Here is a 15,919-nt window from a genome sequence, read left to right as displayed (position 1 = left end):
AGAAACAACCCCAAATGAATTCAGCCTTTTGTATATTTTACCCCCCATTCTTTACACTTGCAAGTAAGTTCCTCTGACAGCCACAGAATTTAGCCCAAAAAAACTGCACATGGGATTTTGGCCTTAAGCAAATTCACATGTCGTTTGCATAAGAGGAGATACCTAATTTTACAACCACGCCTTAATTACGTCTGAACAGTGGCTATCATTATTATACAGCTATGGCAATTCACAGAGGTGGTTAGACCAGTCTTGAAAACGCCCCAACAATTCCCTCCGATGTTGGCGATGCCCATGACGTCGGCGTCTGGGGAGGAATGAGCCCGTTCGAGTGGTTCACGCCCTCTCCGCCTCCCCTTGAAAATGGGCGGAGCTACGATGAAAGGTGACGCAGAACCATTGCGACACCTAGCAAGATGGCGGCCTCCATGGTTGTTGGCTCCCGCAGGGTTTGGGACGGCTGCCGCCGCGGGCAGAGGGTGCTTCGCCTCCTTCGGGGCCTGTGCAGCGGGGGACAGCGCCCGGCCACCGACGGAGAGACGCATTTCGGGTTCCAGACGGTGTCTGAGTCAGAGAAAAGCGAGAAGGGTGAGCTAGGCGGAAGGGAGTAGCCAGGCCTCGGCTGAGCGGAGGCGGAGGGTTAATTTACGTATTTGTTTTGTTTAAAATTGTCAATCTTTTTTTTGTGTTTTTTTACAAAAGTAACTCAGAGCGACTTACAACAGTAAATAAATAACACATACATTAAAGGTAGCATGAAACCACAATAGAATAAATATCCTTTTTAAGAAAAATTATTATAACATTTATACTACACTAAAATCAGTGGGCCTACTCTGAGTAAAATATAGTTGTGGATACAAGCCTGTGAGAGGTCCAAGGGTCACCCAGTGCTGAATGGGGATTTGAGCTCTGGTATTCCAGGCCCTAGTTTAACACTACTGTATAACTATTAACACCATGGTTTTATTTTGCCCTTTATCACATTTGTGACCCTGGGAGGATTAGAAGAACAAATGCATAAAAAATTTAAGTTACCTGAACATTCAATGACATAAAACAAAACGTATAAAATTAATCGGGATTTAACATACACTGAATATGCAGTGATGCAACAGAGTCTTGTGGCAAACTAAAGACTAACAAATTGGTTTTACACCATGCAGGAACTGAGTTTTCCAGGAGGATAGCCAATGATGGCTCCAGTTGACAGGAGGGAGGGAATGCTGTGGTTTGAGTGTCAACACAGAAAAGGTCTTGTCCTAGATCATCACACAGTGTACCTCACCTATAAGTGGGTCCATGAGAAGGGCACAGGCAGACTTATATTGGGAGAGGTCTCTTTCAAAGATCCAGGTCTCAAGTCATTTAGGGCTTTATATGTTAAAGTCAACACCTTAAATTGGGGCAGGAAAGGTAACTGGGAAAAGCTTTCAGAAATTGTGTGAGCCTACTTGAGCATTCTCACAGTAGCATTTGGAAGCAACCACAGTTTCCAGCCCATTTTCAAGGGCAGCCCCATATAGATAATGTATAACAGAGCAGTGACAGGAATCACTGAAGAGAAAACGGCATCTGCCAGAGCAGATACTCTACCATTGAGCTACAGCCCTTCCCTGAAAGAAAGAAAAAAGTATCTTGCAATGTAATCAACACATTATTTGATCATGATCAGTGATGCAGCTATCTTTTTCAGTTTACCAAGTTTTTGAAAATGTGGCTAAGAAGTATGATTTAATGAATGATTCAATGAGTCTGGGAATCCATCGTCTTTGGAAGGACAACCTGCTGCATCAAATGAACCCTTACCCTGGAAGCCAGTTGCTTGATGTTGCTGGAGGGACAGGTGAGACTCATGTTGTTCACAGGCATCTTTTAAGGAGCTTTAGCGCCATGTTTGAGACCATGTGTACAGTCATTTATTTTTTAGGAACTTAAGAAGCTACCTTGGTCCACCTAGCTCAGATTTGTCAACCCTGACTGGTAGCAGCCTCTGGGAAGTGAGCAATCCCCAACAATCTGTATTGTGAAGAGATTAATGCTATTCAACTTGTTGCTCTGGAGTTGGGGGTGAGCAATGTATTAGGATTATAGGAAGCTGCCTTTTACCAGGTCAGACCACTAGTCAAAACTGTCTGTGCTGACCAACAGTAATGGCTCTCCAGGGTTTCAAGTATCGTCTCTCCCAGCCCTACCAGGAGATGTCAGGGATTGAAATTGGAACTGTCTGCATTAAAAAGAGATGCTCCACCACTGAGCTACAACCCTTCCTGTTCACTTTTTAGTTTTTCAGGTTATTTGTTGGTTTCTAAATTGTATTTATATGTTGTGTGTGAATCAGGGTTATTCTAGCCTTCCAAAACCTGCTGGCCTCCAGATTTCATTGGACTACAACACCTATTAGCCGTGGCCAGCATGACCAATGGTCAAGAATGACAGTAGCAGTGGTCCAAATCACTTGAAGAGCACCAGGTTGGGAAAGTTGGTTTATTCACACTTCTGTATACATTCCTGGGAGCTTCTGATGAAGGGGTGTTAATGACTGAAACAAGTAATTAACAGTAGTACCATCCTCTGCAGATCTATTTGGCACCAAGTGACACAATCTCAAAGGGAATGACCCTTGGGAAAGTGGGTGTACATGGTGCTTTTTATGATTTAGAATACTTTCCATCAAGTGGTTCTCAACTTGGTTTTGCACAAGGTTGCAATAATACAAGATAATGAACACACGCATGCTTTACCCTGCAACATTTAGTCCTCTGGTTGTTTGGGAAAGGGCCTTGACTCAGTGCTCAAGCATCTTCTTTGCATTCAAAAGGTTCCAGGTAGGACTGGGAGAGACTCCCTGCTTGAAACTCTGGAGAGCCATTGCCAGAACAGTGTAGGGAGCATTGAACTAGATGGGCCAATGGGCTGATTCAGCATAAGGCAGCTTCCGATGCACAACCTTTCCTGAGTGCTGCTGAAATTGGACTGTGCCTCCCTCTGGACAGTCTCAGGACAGTCGGCATTTGGAGCTGAATGTTCTTCCTAGGTTGAATAAATGAGCGCAGCTTGAGAATGAATGACTACAGAAACTCCTAGCGTAGTACGTTAGTGCCCTTACAATGCTTAAGCATTGGATTCTAGGGAAGAATCCCACATTGTGAGTCTTCCTTTCAAAACTAATGCAGGAGACATCGCCTTTCGGTTTATCAATTACGTTCGTTCCCAGCGGGAGCGACGAATCCAGCAGCAGCTGAGATCCCATCAGAATTTATCGTGGCAGGAGATTACCAAGCTTTACCATGAAGAGGATCATCAGTCCCTGGGAGGATCCCATGTGGTGGTTTGTGACATTAACAAGGAGATGCTGAAGGTTGGGAAGAAGAAATCACAACGCCTTGGTTATTCTAAAGGTAATAGACTGGCACTTCAGCAAAGGGATGGAAAACGTGTATGGATAGCCTAGTTCAACATCTAAGCCCCACCCTTTCGACTAGAAAAAAGTTTAACTTACATTACTCAGATTACCCCATTACTTGTACAGTACTGTATATGTCAACCTGGTACACTTCAGTTATGTTGGACTACAATTCCCATCAGCCACAGCCAGCAAAGGCTGCTCTTAAGCATCCTGCCCATAAGCACTCAGCATCCTGAATCATGTCTATCTATAATTAGCAACAATGAGTTATTCTTTGAAGGTATGGAGGTGAGTGACTGGCAACATGATAGTTTATAAAATTATGCATGGCATAAAGGAAGTGGATTGAGAAATAGTTTTCTCCCTCTCTCACATTTAGTTGAGATTCCTGCATTGCAGGGAGTAGATGGCCCTTGGGGTCGCTTCCAACTCTATGATTTTATTACTAGAGCTTAATGGGCACCCAATGAAGCTGTGTATTGGAAGATTCAGGGCAGATAAAGGACTTATTCACACAGCACATAAACTGTGGAACTCACTCCTACAGGAGGCAGTGATAGCCACCTACTAGATGGCTTTAAAAGAGAATTAGACAAATTCATGGAGGAGAAGCTAGCCATGAAGGCTGTGCTCAGCTCTACGGTTGGAGGCAGCAATGCTTCTGAGTACCAGTTCCTGGAAACCACAAAAGGGGAGAGTGCTTGTGTGCTTGAATCCTGCTTGCTGGTTTTCCACAGGCATCTGGTTGACCAGATCCAGCAAGCTTTTCATATGTTCGTATGGAATACTACAGCTACAGCAGTGTCTTTTTAAGCTTTACTCCATACACGTGTGCCATCTTGTTCTGGTTTGCTTTAAGTTGACTTTTGCCTGTAAATGAGGGTAGATACTCTCCTAGCAGTCTGGTTTCCTTTGATGACACAGCCTTCCTGAAAGTTGCTTAGGGTGTGCCACTGAGCAGTTTCCCTTTACATTCTTTCAAAGGATTATCCTGGGTGCTCGGAGATGCTGAAGAGTTGCCCTTCAACAATGACAGTTTTGACATATACACAATTGCCTTTGGTATCCGGAATGTCACTCATATAGACCAGGTGAGCATTGGTCAGATTTCGCTGGATTTTACTCTTTGAAGAACACAACAGCTTGCTCTGCTGGATTAGAGCGAGGTCCATGTAATCCATGGGTAGGCAAACTAAGGCCCAGGAGCTGGATCCAGCTCAATCGCCTTCTAAATCTGGCCCGCGGATGGTCCGGGAATCAGCGTGTTTTTACATGAGTAGAATGTGTCCTTTTATTTAAAATGCATCTCTGGGTTATTTGTGGGGCATAGGAATTCGTTCATTCCCCCCTCCCCAAAAAAATATAGTTGGCCCCCCCGGGGTTTGAGGGACAGTGGACCGGCCCCCTGCTGAAAAAGTTTGCTGACCCCTGTGTAGTCAACCGTTCTGTTTCCAATGCTAGCTTACTCATTTGCCTCTGGGAGAGAAGGGTATTGCTTTCCTGTGTTTATTATTATTGAGAGGAGTAACAGCACATGAGCCCTACTGGATCAGACAATCTAGCCTACTATCCTGGCCTCATAGTGTCCAACCACATGCCTATGGGAATTCGGCAAGCAGAACCTGAGCACAACAGCACATATGCTCTCCAGCAACTGGTATTGAGAGGCATACTCTCTCTAATGCTGGAAGTAGTACATGCTCATTATCTGCCCATGTATTTGCTTAGTCAGCTTCTAAAATCATCCTAGTTGTTATTCATTGAGCTTCTTTACTTGAGGACTTGGGATTTACGAGAACGAGTCAATATAATGCTGAGATTATGATCAGCTTCAGGAGGGAAAAAAAGGCTAAATGAGAGAGTAGTCTGCCCTGGGTCTCCTTGTCCTGTTACCAAACTTGCACAGGTGCCTAACTTGCTCAATACCTTGATGCTTTGTCAGGTGGGGCTCCCCCCTCCCTTTCTCATAGATTGAGTTTCCACCATAGCTTACCCTATTTTTACATTTCCGGCTAGCTTCTTCCAGCTGCTACCTGAAGAATCCGTTTAACTATATTCATTTCTCTTGATTTTATTTCTCTTGCTGCAAAAATAAAGCTTTTAGGTGGACATCATTAAATTGAGAGGGAAGGCAGTGGAGGCCTGGAAAACAGGGACTGGCAAAAGGAATAGCAGCCTAGGATTCAGCTGCTGTCACCCCTCACACAGCAGCTTGCTTCTAACTTGCTCAAAACTGGCAGTCACTGTCTCTAAAGGCAGCTGGTATATATTGAGAGTTTGCAACGGTTCTTATATTTAGTGTGTTTATTAACATGAACACAACTTGCCTTGCCAAATCCATGTTCTGGATCTCAGAATAGCACTGTGTGAAGCATCATAAATATGCTTAATGTCTTCTTCATCCCACCTTTTTTTCCAGGCTCTTCAGGAGGCTTATCGAGTCCTGAAACCAGGAGGGAGATTCCTCTGCCTAGAATTCAGTCATGTCAACAACTCCTTCATTTCCAGGTTGGGTTACAGATTCTCTCTTTTCCAACCCCTTAAGCAAATGTTGTTTACCTCCAGATGTTTTGAATTACAACTCCCATCATCCCCAGTTGGTGTGGACATAGGATTCTGGGGCTTGCAGGAGGATGGCTGTGCAGGCAGGGGCTGATGGGAGTTAGGATTGGCAGATGAGGGCCCCCCCCCCAGCCCCCATCTTCTTCTTATCATAGCACTGGAGTCTTTTCTCCTGTGCACTCTCCATTGCAGCACTGGGCTGGGAAGAGAGGTTTAAACCTTCTTAGTCCAGCGCTGTAACGGGGATGAGTGTGGTGTGGTCTATGTGCATGTGTGCGTTTGGTGGCATGTGGCCCTTGAAGGGCTGGCCAGCCTTGAAGTCCCACTCTGTTCTGCCTTGGTCAGACCCCACCTGGAGTATTTTGTACAGTTCTGGGCAGCACAGTTTATAAAATGGATATTGACGAGTTGGAAGATATGCAGAAGGCAACCAATAAGATAAAGGGTCTGGAAACCAAGCCTTGTGGGGAAGGTTTGAGGGAGCTGGGTATGTTTAGCCTGGAGAAGATTGAGAGGTGATATGATAGCCATCTTCAAATATCTAAAGGGTTGTCACATGGAAGATGGAGCAAGCTTGCTTTATGCTGCTTCAGAGGGTAGGGCTCGAATCAAAGGTTTCAAATGGCAAGAAAGGAGATTGATCTGCAATATCTGTATTAACCTACTGGTGTTTCCTCCCCCCCCCCCCCTTTGCAGTCTGTATGATCTGTATAGCTTCCAGGTTATCCCTGTGCTGGGCGAGGTTATTGCTGGTGACTGGAAATCCTACCAGTATCTCGTAGAAAGCATCAGGCGCTTCCCGTCCCAGGTAAAAAAACAAAACAAAACCCTTTTAAGTCTAAAAACATTGAGGCTGCAATTGTACTTCCTAGAATTGTACACAGCAAGTGTCCCAGGTGAGGTGCACTGTGAAATGTTCAGGAATCCCGCAGTGTTTCATCACTTATTGACAGTATCACCATTGTTGCATTTCAGGTAGAATTCAAGGAGATGATTGAAGATGCAGGCTTTCTGAAGGTGGACTATCAGAACCTGGGCTCAGGCATTGTGGCTATTCACTCCGGCTTCAAGTTATGACTTTCATCTTACTGCGTACAAGTTTTAAAATGAAAGGGTGGACTGAACTCTGATGGCCAAATTCAAATGGTTATGGCCTTGCAACACACTCGGCATCATGCCATCGAAGCACACTAATCCCTTGGGGGATCAAATTTCAGTTATCAGTCAGCTGCTGTATTCATGTGACAGCTGGGTAAGCATCAGCTCATCTTGTTAGGGAACAACACGTGAACCACTGGAAGATGGGACTTTTATTTCAGTGAGAATTTTTTAAAAATCTGATGGGTTTAGGCAGTTCTGTTCATGAGGGCAGCTGCATTTTAAGACTCAAGTAATTTCCTATTTCAATCATGTCAACCACCTTTTGTGTAGCTATGTGTGGCACCAACTAGCCTTAAAAACAAAGAGGTCTGCACTTACTGGGTAAAAGTCACTGAAGCACCAGATTTCTTGCTGTATTTATTAAAAATATATATTAATTTTCAAATTTGTTTCATTGAAATAAGACTTGTAATTTGTTTGAACCTCAAAATGGATGTAGCCTCCCTCTGTGTAGAGGAGAACTACAGGTACATACTCTATAATTACCAAGATGGAGGTCCTCATCTACAAAGTCTATTATTTATTGAATTTATATACTGCCCTATACCCAGGTCTATGGCAACACACACACAATCCTCATCTCCTGCTGTAATGTAAGCATGTGTAACTACAGTAACTACCATGTTATTTCTTCTCTTAAAAAACTCTACCATGAGGTTAAGGAGCTGCCCCCCCCCATCCTTTAAATAGTAGCATCATGTATGTGGTACTGCATGATTACAATAGATTCAAGTGTGAGGAGTTACATAAATGTTGTTCCCGTATGTGAAGAAAGCTTGGGCACTGCCATTCTTGGTGTAGTGCTGCATCTCCTGAACCCAAGCCCCTGGATACTGTTGAGTGGCAGTAAGTCTTCATGGACTGCCTGCCCTCCATCACCACCACTTTTGGCAGGATTGAGTATCTTCATTAGAAAGAGGAGTAACTAGCACAGAGGAGCAAGCATTTGCACAAACTACATACAGTATTTAAAATTTGATGAAGATGCACATTGGGTCTCTGTACTTACACCTACAGTGAAAGCTGGATAGCTCAGTTGGTTAGACCATGGTGCTGATAAAACCAAGGCTGCAGGTTCAATCCCCATATAGGACAGCTGCGTATTCCTGCATTGAAAGGGTTGGACTAAATGATTCTCCGTGTCCCTTCTAACTCTGCAGTTAAATGACTTTCTGGGCTGGCCTTTACTTCAACACCAGAAGATGCAAATAATTTTCCAGTCTGGATGCTACTGACCTCCCATCTACCCCCTAAAAAGAGGAGATGAGCTTTCACGACTACCATCAAGTGATATATTTGCAATGGAAAGTAGTAGCAGCCACTGCAAAAAAAATTTCTTAACTACCAAAGAGCTACCAACTCATTACAAATTAATGTTGCATTCTCCAAAGTTGCAAACATTTTCAATGGAAAAGTTGAGCATGCACTCCAGTGTACAAAACAACAGGTCTTCATAGAATGCTTGATTTGGATTGTGGGAAAAGGAGATCGGATATGTCAGTGAAACAAGCAGGAGTTGTACATCCTGCTAAGCTAGGTGATAATTCTTTTTCCAAGCAGTGGTATGTTTTATTCCTTGGGCTTTAGACAGGCATTCTAGCACTGTTCCTTACATCAAGATACCCTGCCATAAGTACTATGATGCCAAAAGAACAGTGCAAGTATGCTACTGGGAACAAGTATTGTAAATGCTTTTGATTACATTGTTAGAATGTTATGTATTAAAATATTCCATATTGGAATTTAAATAACCAGGCATCACTGAACATTTTCAGAGGCGACAATAAGTCTGGCACATATTTCTAACTAAAGAATCACATAGACCAGAATGTAATTTAAATTCAGTTGTTCCTTTTGTACACTGCATTAATCATCAAAGCATGCATACTGGTGAGTAAAGATCATCCTTAGATACATCTTTGCAGGCATTAGATACACCCTAGATTGCAGTCTCATGCAAAATTACTTGTAAAGACAATGAACACACTGGGATCCCTTCCAATTTATGCATAAGCTTGTGCAACCTCGCACATACTTGCTTCAAAGTGCCACTGGATGAGTCAGTTATGTCATTTTACAAGTAAATATGCTTAAGAATCAGATGCAACACAGGGAATAGTTTACAGGTCCTATTGGCTCCAATGCTGGCGCTGTTTTGCCAAAGGCAAATCCAGTTCATTCAGTAGACAGAAAACTATGGTCTCCAGATGTTTTTGGATTCGAACTCACACCAATCTCAAGCAAAATGGCTAATGGGGGTTGTAATCTGAAACATCCAGAAGGCCACAAGTTAGTCACCCCTGATTTAGGCAAATAATTTGCTGTTTCAGTGCAAAGCTGGTAGTCATAGGAGAGTTTGCCAAATATGGAAGTATTAGAACAAGCTCTTAAAGATTGAATGTATGCCCAAAGGTTTTATTAGAAAATTAGGACTTGTGGGTTGCTTTTTGTAAAGAAAATACATACAAGATTACTTTTTTGCTATTTTTTTATGGCCACAACAAAAACACAAAATGGTACAGAGGAGTACCTGTCCATTAAAACAACAAAAGGCTTGAAGATCAAGGTATGTTCCCTGGGGAAGGCTGAAGACTTCAGTCTATTTGGAATTAGCGTGCAGTCCTGTAACCAAATGCATGTTTGGGGTGGAACAGTCCCATGTTCTAACCGGATTTGAAGAGGAGAATGGCAACTTGACCCAGGTAGAAGTAGATGAAGTGTTTGGTCTCATGAGTCACATAGCTGCCAAAATTTCTTCCCACAATGCAGTGCCAAGTAGGATTGTATTTCTTGTCAAACTCCTGAAAGAGAATAACTTAATAACTTAGCTTCTCAAGTGAACAGCTTCACTCATGGGTTTGGAAAGAATATGCAATGCAGTCTTCTAACCTCTTGAGCTATACATACAAGAAACATGCAACAACATAGCCCAGTGACTTAATTTTTGTTCTTGCCATGTATGAGACAATGGAAGACTGCAGTCCACAAATCACAATGAAACCATAATAACATACTGACATTAACTGGACTATTTTGGAGCAAGTAGCTTGAGAAGTGTTGTAGGGATATTCTATGCAACCCATACAGACGTTCAGGCTGTCTGGGTTTAGGAAGAGAAGTTACGCATAGGTCCTACTTTGGTAACAAAGTCCACCATTTCATCATTTCCTATGGAAAAATTTCTAATTCGGGATTTGTTCAACCTCTCCCCCCCACCCCCCGGCCAAAGTTCCTGAAATGTATGCAGCTAATCTGCAAGAGAACAGAGGAAAAAACAGATTTGCCTAACGCAGGGTTTCCCAAACCTAGTCCAGCTGCTCTTGGACTACAGTTCCCATCATCCCTGACCAGTGGTCCTACTATGTAGGAATGATGAGAGTTGCAGTCCAAAACCAGCTGGAGACCCAAGTTTGGGAAACCCATGTCTTATCTCCCCTGCCCCAATTCCTTTGTTCTTGGCTCCCCACTTCCTCTCTCTCTGGTTTCTTCCCAAAAATGGCTGTTGCCAACTAGCAAAGCACAAACCAGCAAGGAAGTCAGTTCTTTGGATAACTGAGTCTACAGTGCTCATAGCAAGGTTTGGGCAGAAGGATAAGTGAATTTTCGCATCGCAAGCATGCGGATAGCAGGACCTGCATGTATACAACTAGTAATCAGTAGTATACTCCTCTGTGCTATCTATTTAAGTGTGGATTCTTAATTCAACTGATTTAAGAGAGTAATGTCTATGGAACAATAAAGAATCTACTTCACAAGATTTGATAAGCATTTTATTCATGATAACGTAAGTCATTTTGGAAATTATTTAAGTAATGGCATTCAAGTAATGGCTTGAAACGAAGATGCAGTACAGAAAACCTCGTCCAAAGCAACTATGACAGTATCAGCCAATCCTAAAGTTTTTGGGGGACAGTGCAACCAGGGTATGGTGTGCTTAAAAAGGGACAGTTTTGCATTGTTAGCACTGTAATTTCTCATCTATATTTATTCTGAAAAATGTTGTGAAAGAAATTGAGGATTTATTAAGGTAATGTTTTACTAAAACTTGGAAACATGAATTCTCTTTTATAGAGGCTTGGAGCAGTTGATATTCAACCAATTTATATCAATATATTGCTTAGCAAATTTCAAACTACTGTATTTTTCGCTCTATAGGACACTTTTCCCCCTTCAAAAATGAAGGGGAAATGTGTGTGCGTCCTATGGAGCAAAGACGCCATAGCCCCGCGACCCTCTCCTGGCTGGAGAGGTGACGCATGGCTATGGCAGGAGCCTCTTTAGCCGCGCGCCACCTCTCCAGCTGGGAGAGCGCGTGCGGGGCTAAAGAAGCCATAGCCCCAGGACCCTCTTCCAGCTGGAGAGGTGGCGCACGACTATGGCAGCAGCCTCTCCGCTGCGCCTTTCCGCTGCTCCCTGACCTGCTCTTTGGGGCTGGTGGTGGGCTTCCCCCCGCCAGCCCCAAAGAGCAGGTCGAAAGGAACCTGAAGCCTGGAGAGCGAGAGGGGTCGGTACGCACTGACCCCTCTCGCTCTCCAGGCTTCCAAGGTAGCCGCCTGAATGCACCTTAAACGGCACCTTGTTTTAGAGCGGGAAAACAAGAGGGGAAAAATTCTCCCCCTCTCTGCGCAGCGCCTCCTGCCGCTTTGCTGAAGGGGCGCTGGGCAGAGAGGGGGAATTTTTTTTTTCTTGTTCTCCCCCCTCTAAAACAAGGTGCGTCCTATTGTCCGGTGCGTCCTATGGTGCGAAAAATACGGTGCTGATTTTTATAGGTATTAATCCCATCCTTGTACAAGACTATGCATTTAATACACTATTATTTCAATTAATATTAAATCACTTGTGTCCCTGTACTGGAGTAGGATTCAATCCAGGGATTGGCAAAGTTTTTATGGCTTGGGCTGGTTCACGTCCCGCACATGCTGCGGTGGGCCGGAGTGTGTGCGCACACACACAAACGCTATTTCCGGGGCTCCTTCTGACGCGGAGCAGGAGGAGAGCGGGCAGTGAGGGTCCCTGAGCAGGCGGTGGGGGTCCATGGGCCAGTTAAACGACCCCTGAATCAGACCAATCCTAAACAAATAGTGGCTAATGCAGCAAGTCTTGAGTGTCTACCACATTCTCCCCCCCCCCAGCCCATATGCAAAACAGTCTGAGTGGCCAGGTTTACACACTATTAAACTGTAAGTTAGCGCCTCTTCCAGTGTGACCACAAGCTGATTCAATTAACTACAATTTACTGTTGCACTCAAACCATGACTTGTGGTTAATCTTAACTGGTTAATGAAAAAAGACTGCTTTGATTTGAAACCAACTTGTTTCCACTAATCATAATTATAGCTAAAACTAAACAGTATTTCCAAGTGATCACAATACCAAATTGAGGCTAGGTTAAAATAGAAGCAAGGGCTACCAAACTCTTCAAAGTCATGCTGAAGAAGATGGTAGCAACCAACCATGAGGCTTGCTGTGGCCTGCCTTTGTAGTGCTGAATTGTTGAATAGCACTGTTGCAAATACAGGGTGTATCTTGCTACAACTTGTTAAGAGCTATGCTAAGGAATGTTTTAAGGGTTTGTACTTTTCTCATCTTCATGGAACAAATGTGTATGCTTCCACACTGTCTTACTTATGCAGATATAAGCTTGCCCACCGTCACAGCAGATCTGGCAAGCTTCTTGCAAGCTCTGCCAAAGTCAGAAGATCACAGATGCTTGACAACCCTCTAGGAACACAGACATGCAGTTAGAACACCCACATAGACTAGGCTGTGAAGGAAATGCAGGAAAATGTCCAACTATTCCCTGGCAGGCCAGAACACTCCTACACATACAAAATCAGCTTTGCCAGTTAAGAAATCTGTGGACACATGTTTAGTTAGAAATAATTTTAACTGTTCCCTCCCTCAGTCTGAATTTTCCTCTTCCTCTAAGAATTCTAAACTAGCAGCATGCAACAACTATCAAGCTTTACCTTCTTTATGTGGGCAGCAATATCTTTCTCAATGTTGTATTTTTCCAAGGCCTGTGTAGCACACTCCACGGAGTCCTGCTGCATCTCCTCAGACATATCTGCATTCTTTATCACGGCCTTTCGATCACTCATGGTTACCTACAAAGCACAATGGACAAGAATTCAAAATGTTAACCTGTGCTGGTAGATCCGTACACTACACCAGCTAAAAGTCTGCACTGTATAATGGCTTAATTTCCAGAACCATTCAGCCACTCTCATAAACACACTCCAGAATTTGTTCTGGAGTCAAAAAGTTGAACCATCTGTTCATATTTCTGATGAGCTAATGAATATACATGCAGTTTATCTCCTCCCACTGTTTTAACAAATCAAGCATGTAAGATCAAACATATAAATTATTTCTGCAAGAAGAGACCAATATGCTCAACACTTTGTGTGCCAGATGTACTTCAGTAAAACACAGACCCCACCTTGGGGGTTGAGCTGAACAACCTACACACTACTTAAATTAGACTGAACAAATGCAGTGTGTTGCAGACACCTTTTGCTGAGCTTGGCTTATTATAGGAGGACCTAATTGGCCACAGATGTCTGAGTTGCCCCACCCACCTCCGGGAATGCAGACCAAGGTTTTCTCATCACTATACCCAGACTTAACTGTCTTCACCCTCAAGCAGGAATTCCATATTTTCTTACATCCTAGAACTATTTGCCCACAAGATACCCTTTGTACAGCTTGCAAGAGGACTCCCTCCCATCAAACAGGATTCCCAACTCCTCCTACATTATTTTGATTCCTTTCTTCTCCAAACTCTTTTTCTGTATTGCTTCAAGTCACACAATAATAATCTAGTATATTATTTTAAGGTTATTTTAGAGATTAAATGATGCAATTAAGGAACTTAATTGTTCTATTTTTAAAAAATACAAAATTGCAGGGATGGACAGGGGGACTAGTTTAAAGAAGTTGTACAATGCTTTGCAAAGTTACAATTTGATAATGTCTTCATCAGAAGCTTTCCCACCATCACCCCTCCCAACAACATTTGCATATCATTAGACATTTAGCACCCTCCCTCATTTGCCCATTTTACCCACAAGGCCTCAGAGATTCCTTGCCACACCCACAATGCCTTTTAAGTAAGCCTTGTGTCTCCCATACACACACTACAGACTTAAGTGTCAGTGTCTAGAGAGAGTAGGAATTACACAATACCTAGCACACTAGATAATACAGCAATACAGTGCAATCCACCACAAATCCTACCCATCTTGAAAAATATACGCCCAACAACGTATTCAGAAAACGTACTCCTGTTACTTCACCTCCTATTTATTCCCTTCCCTAGTTATTCATTGCAAACCAAATAGGAGCTGGCTGTGGTTTCTCTTTTATCTCAATAGTTGGACCCCACATGGCACAGAACTATTTAATGCCACCCTCCCCCTCTAATTTAGATTTCACAAACTTAAGGAATTCATTTATTTTAAAACTTTTTTAAAGTTTTGCATTATTATGTTTTTTAATGGTCTGTAAAACTGCCCAGAGAACCCAACTTTACGAGAAAACAAAATCTATAATAAATGAAATGGAGGAACAACAATTACCCATGATTCAGATTCAGTTGCGCAGATTTATTTATAACTCCCCCCAAGGGGTTTCTCCCCCCCACCAAAAATTTTAGTTTACATTTTACATATTCCGAGAGCCCAACTTATATATAAGCAGAACACAAACGCGTTCAATAAATCAAATAACCAACTGATAATAATCCCACATTAATCATGACCTGCTTTAATGGGTTTTTAAAACGCCATTTAAATTTTGTACCGTATTAGAATTATTCAAACGGCCTGTGAACATTCCAGAGAACCCAACTTTTATAGGATCAGAATTGCAAGCTATACTAATAATACAGTTTCTTTCCCCCCCCCACGCCCCTCACACTCCCATCACCTCCTCCACCTCAACAATCCTTGTACCGCACTAATAGTAATCTGTATTTTCAAACGGCTTCTGGGCAGCTCGCAGAACCCAACTTTTTAAAGGCCAGAATTACATACCAAACTACTATTGTATTACTAATGATAATAATAATGTCGTCTCCCCCTCACAACCCCATCGTCTCCTCCTCGACAGTTCAAGTAACCGTACTGTCACTATATATATCATTTTCTAACGGCCTCTGGACGGTCCCACAGAACCCAACCGACACATGGCCGGAATCACGCTATAACCCTCCTCATATTAATAATGTCCCCAACCGCCCCCTCCCATCACCTCTGCCGACGCCATTATAATTTCCCCGCTTAAAAACCTCGCCGCCGCCCCTCACCGTGTGCTTCTGGTTGGCGGCGGCTCCTGCGGCTGCTTCCTCCTCCGAGAACGACGGCGGCGGCGGGCAGGGACGTTGGTGGAGCGGACGAGCAAGTTGTCACCTCGGCGCTCCTCCGGAGGCTGCCCCCGTCGCGCAACGAGCTGAGGAAACCCGCGCGCGCCTCGCCTCTGCCTTCGCCCGCGAACAAGCCTCGAGTGCCGCCTGGATGCCCCGGCCACGCCCTCCGCCCGCCGGCAGCGGCCACGCCCAGCCCAGCTCGCCGCCAGCTGCCATTGGCCACGACAACAATACTCCTCTGAGACTATTGGCCGCCTCTCTTGAGCCTCCCGTAGAGTTTTATTGTTGCATTTTGTTGCGGGCCGGCATGCACCGCGCCGGCGTCCGTTGCCGTGGCGACGGGGCCTGGTCAGCCAGACGGGCAAAGGAGGCGGTGCTGCTGGGGGCGCCCTTGCAGAATGAGGAAAGCCGCAGCTCGG

The 15,919-nt window shown here is 43.9% G+C and overlaps 2 protein-coding genes across 2 annotated transcripts; one reads left to right on the top strand and one right to left on the bottom strand.

Annotated features, from left to right (window-relative positions):
• Positions 1-388: 388 nt before the first annotated feature.
• COQ5 (coenzyme Q5, methyltransferase) lies at positions 389-7,517 on the top strand. Its single transcript, XM_028711132.2, has 7 exons — positions 389-588; positions 1,697-1,846; positions 3,177-3,401; positions 4,394-4,500; positions 5,829-5,917; positions 6,668-6,779; positions 6,947-7,517. The coding sequence occupies exons 1-7, from the start codon at positions 417-419 to the stop codon at positions 7,046-7,048; spliced, it is 957 nt and encodes a 318-aa protein (XP_028566965.1). The 5' UTR covers positions 389-416; the 3' UTR covers positions 7,049-7,517.
• Positions 7,518-9,519: 2,002 nt separating this feature from the next.
• Positions 9,520-15,644, bottom strand: DYNLL1 (dynein light chain LC8-type 1). The gene is made up of 3 exons (XM_028711133.2): positions 15,441-15,644; positions 13,102-13,239; positions 9,520-9,933 (listed from the first exon to the last, which is right to left on the bottom strand). The coding sequence occupies exons 2-3, from the start codon at positions 13,231-13,233 to the stop codon at positions 9,796-9,798; spliced, it is 270 nt and encodes an 89-aa protein (XP_028566966.1). The 5' UTR covers positions 13,234-13,239; positions 15,441-15,644; the 3' UTR covers positions 9,520-9,795.
• Between the last annotated feature and the right edge of the window lie 275 nt (positions 15,645-15,919).

Source organism: Podarcis muralis, chromosome 16 (assembly GCF_964188315.1).
Source record: "Podarcis muralis chromosome 16, rPodMur119.hap1.1, whole genome shotgun sequence".
In the NCBI taxonomy this organism is placed as follows: Eukaryota; Metazoa; Chordata; class Lepidosauria; order Squamata; family Lacertidae; genus Podarcis; species Podarcis muralis.
Note: the sequence above shows the minus strand (reverse complement) of the source record. Positions and strands in the feature narration are given on the sequence as shown.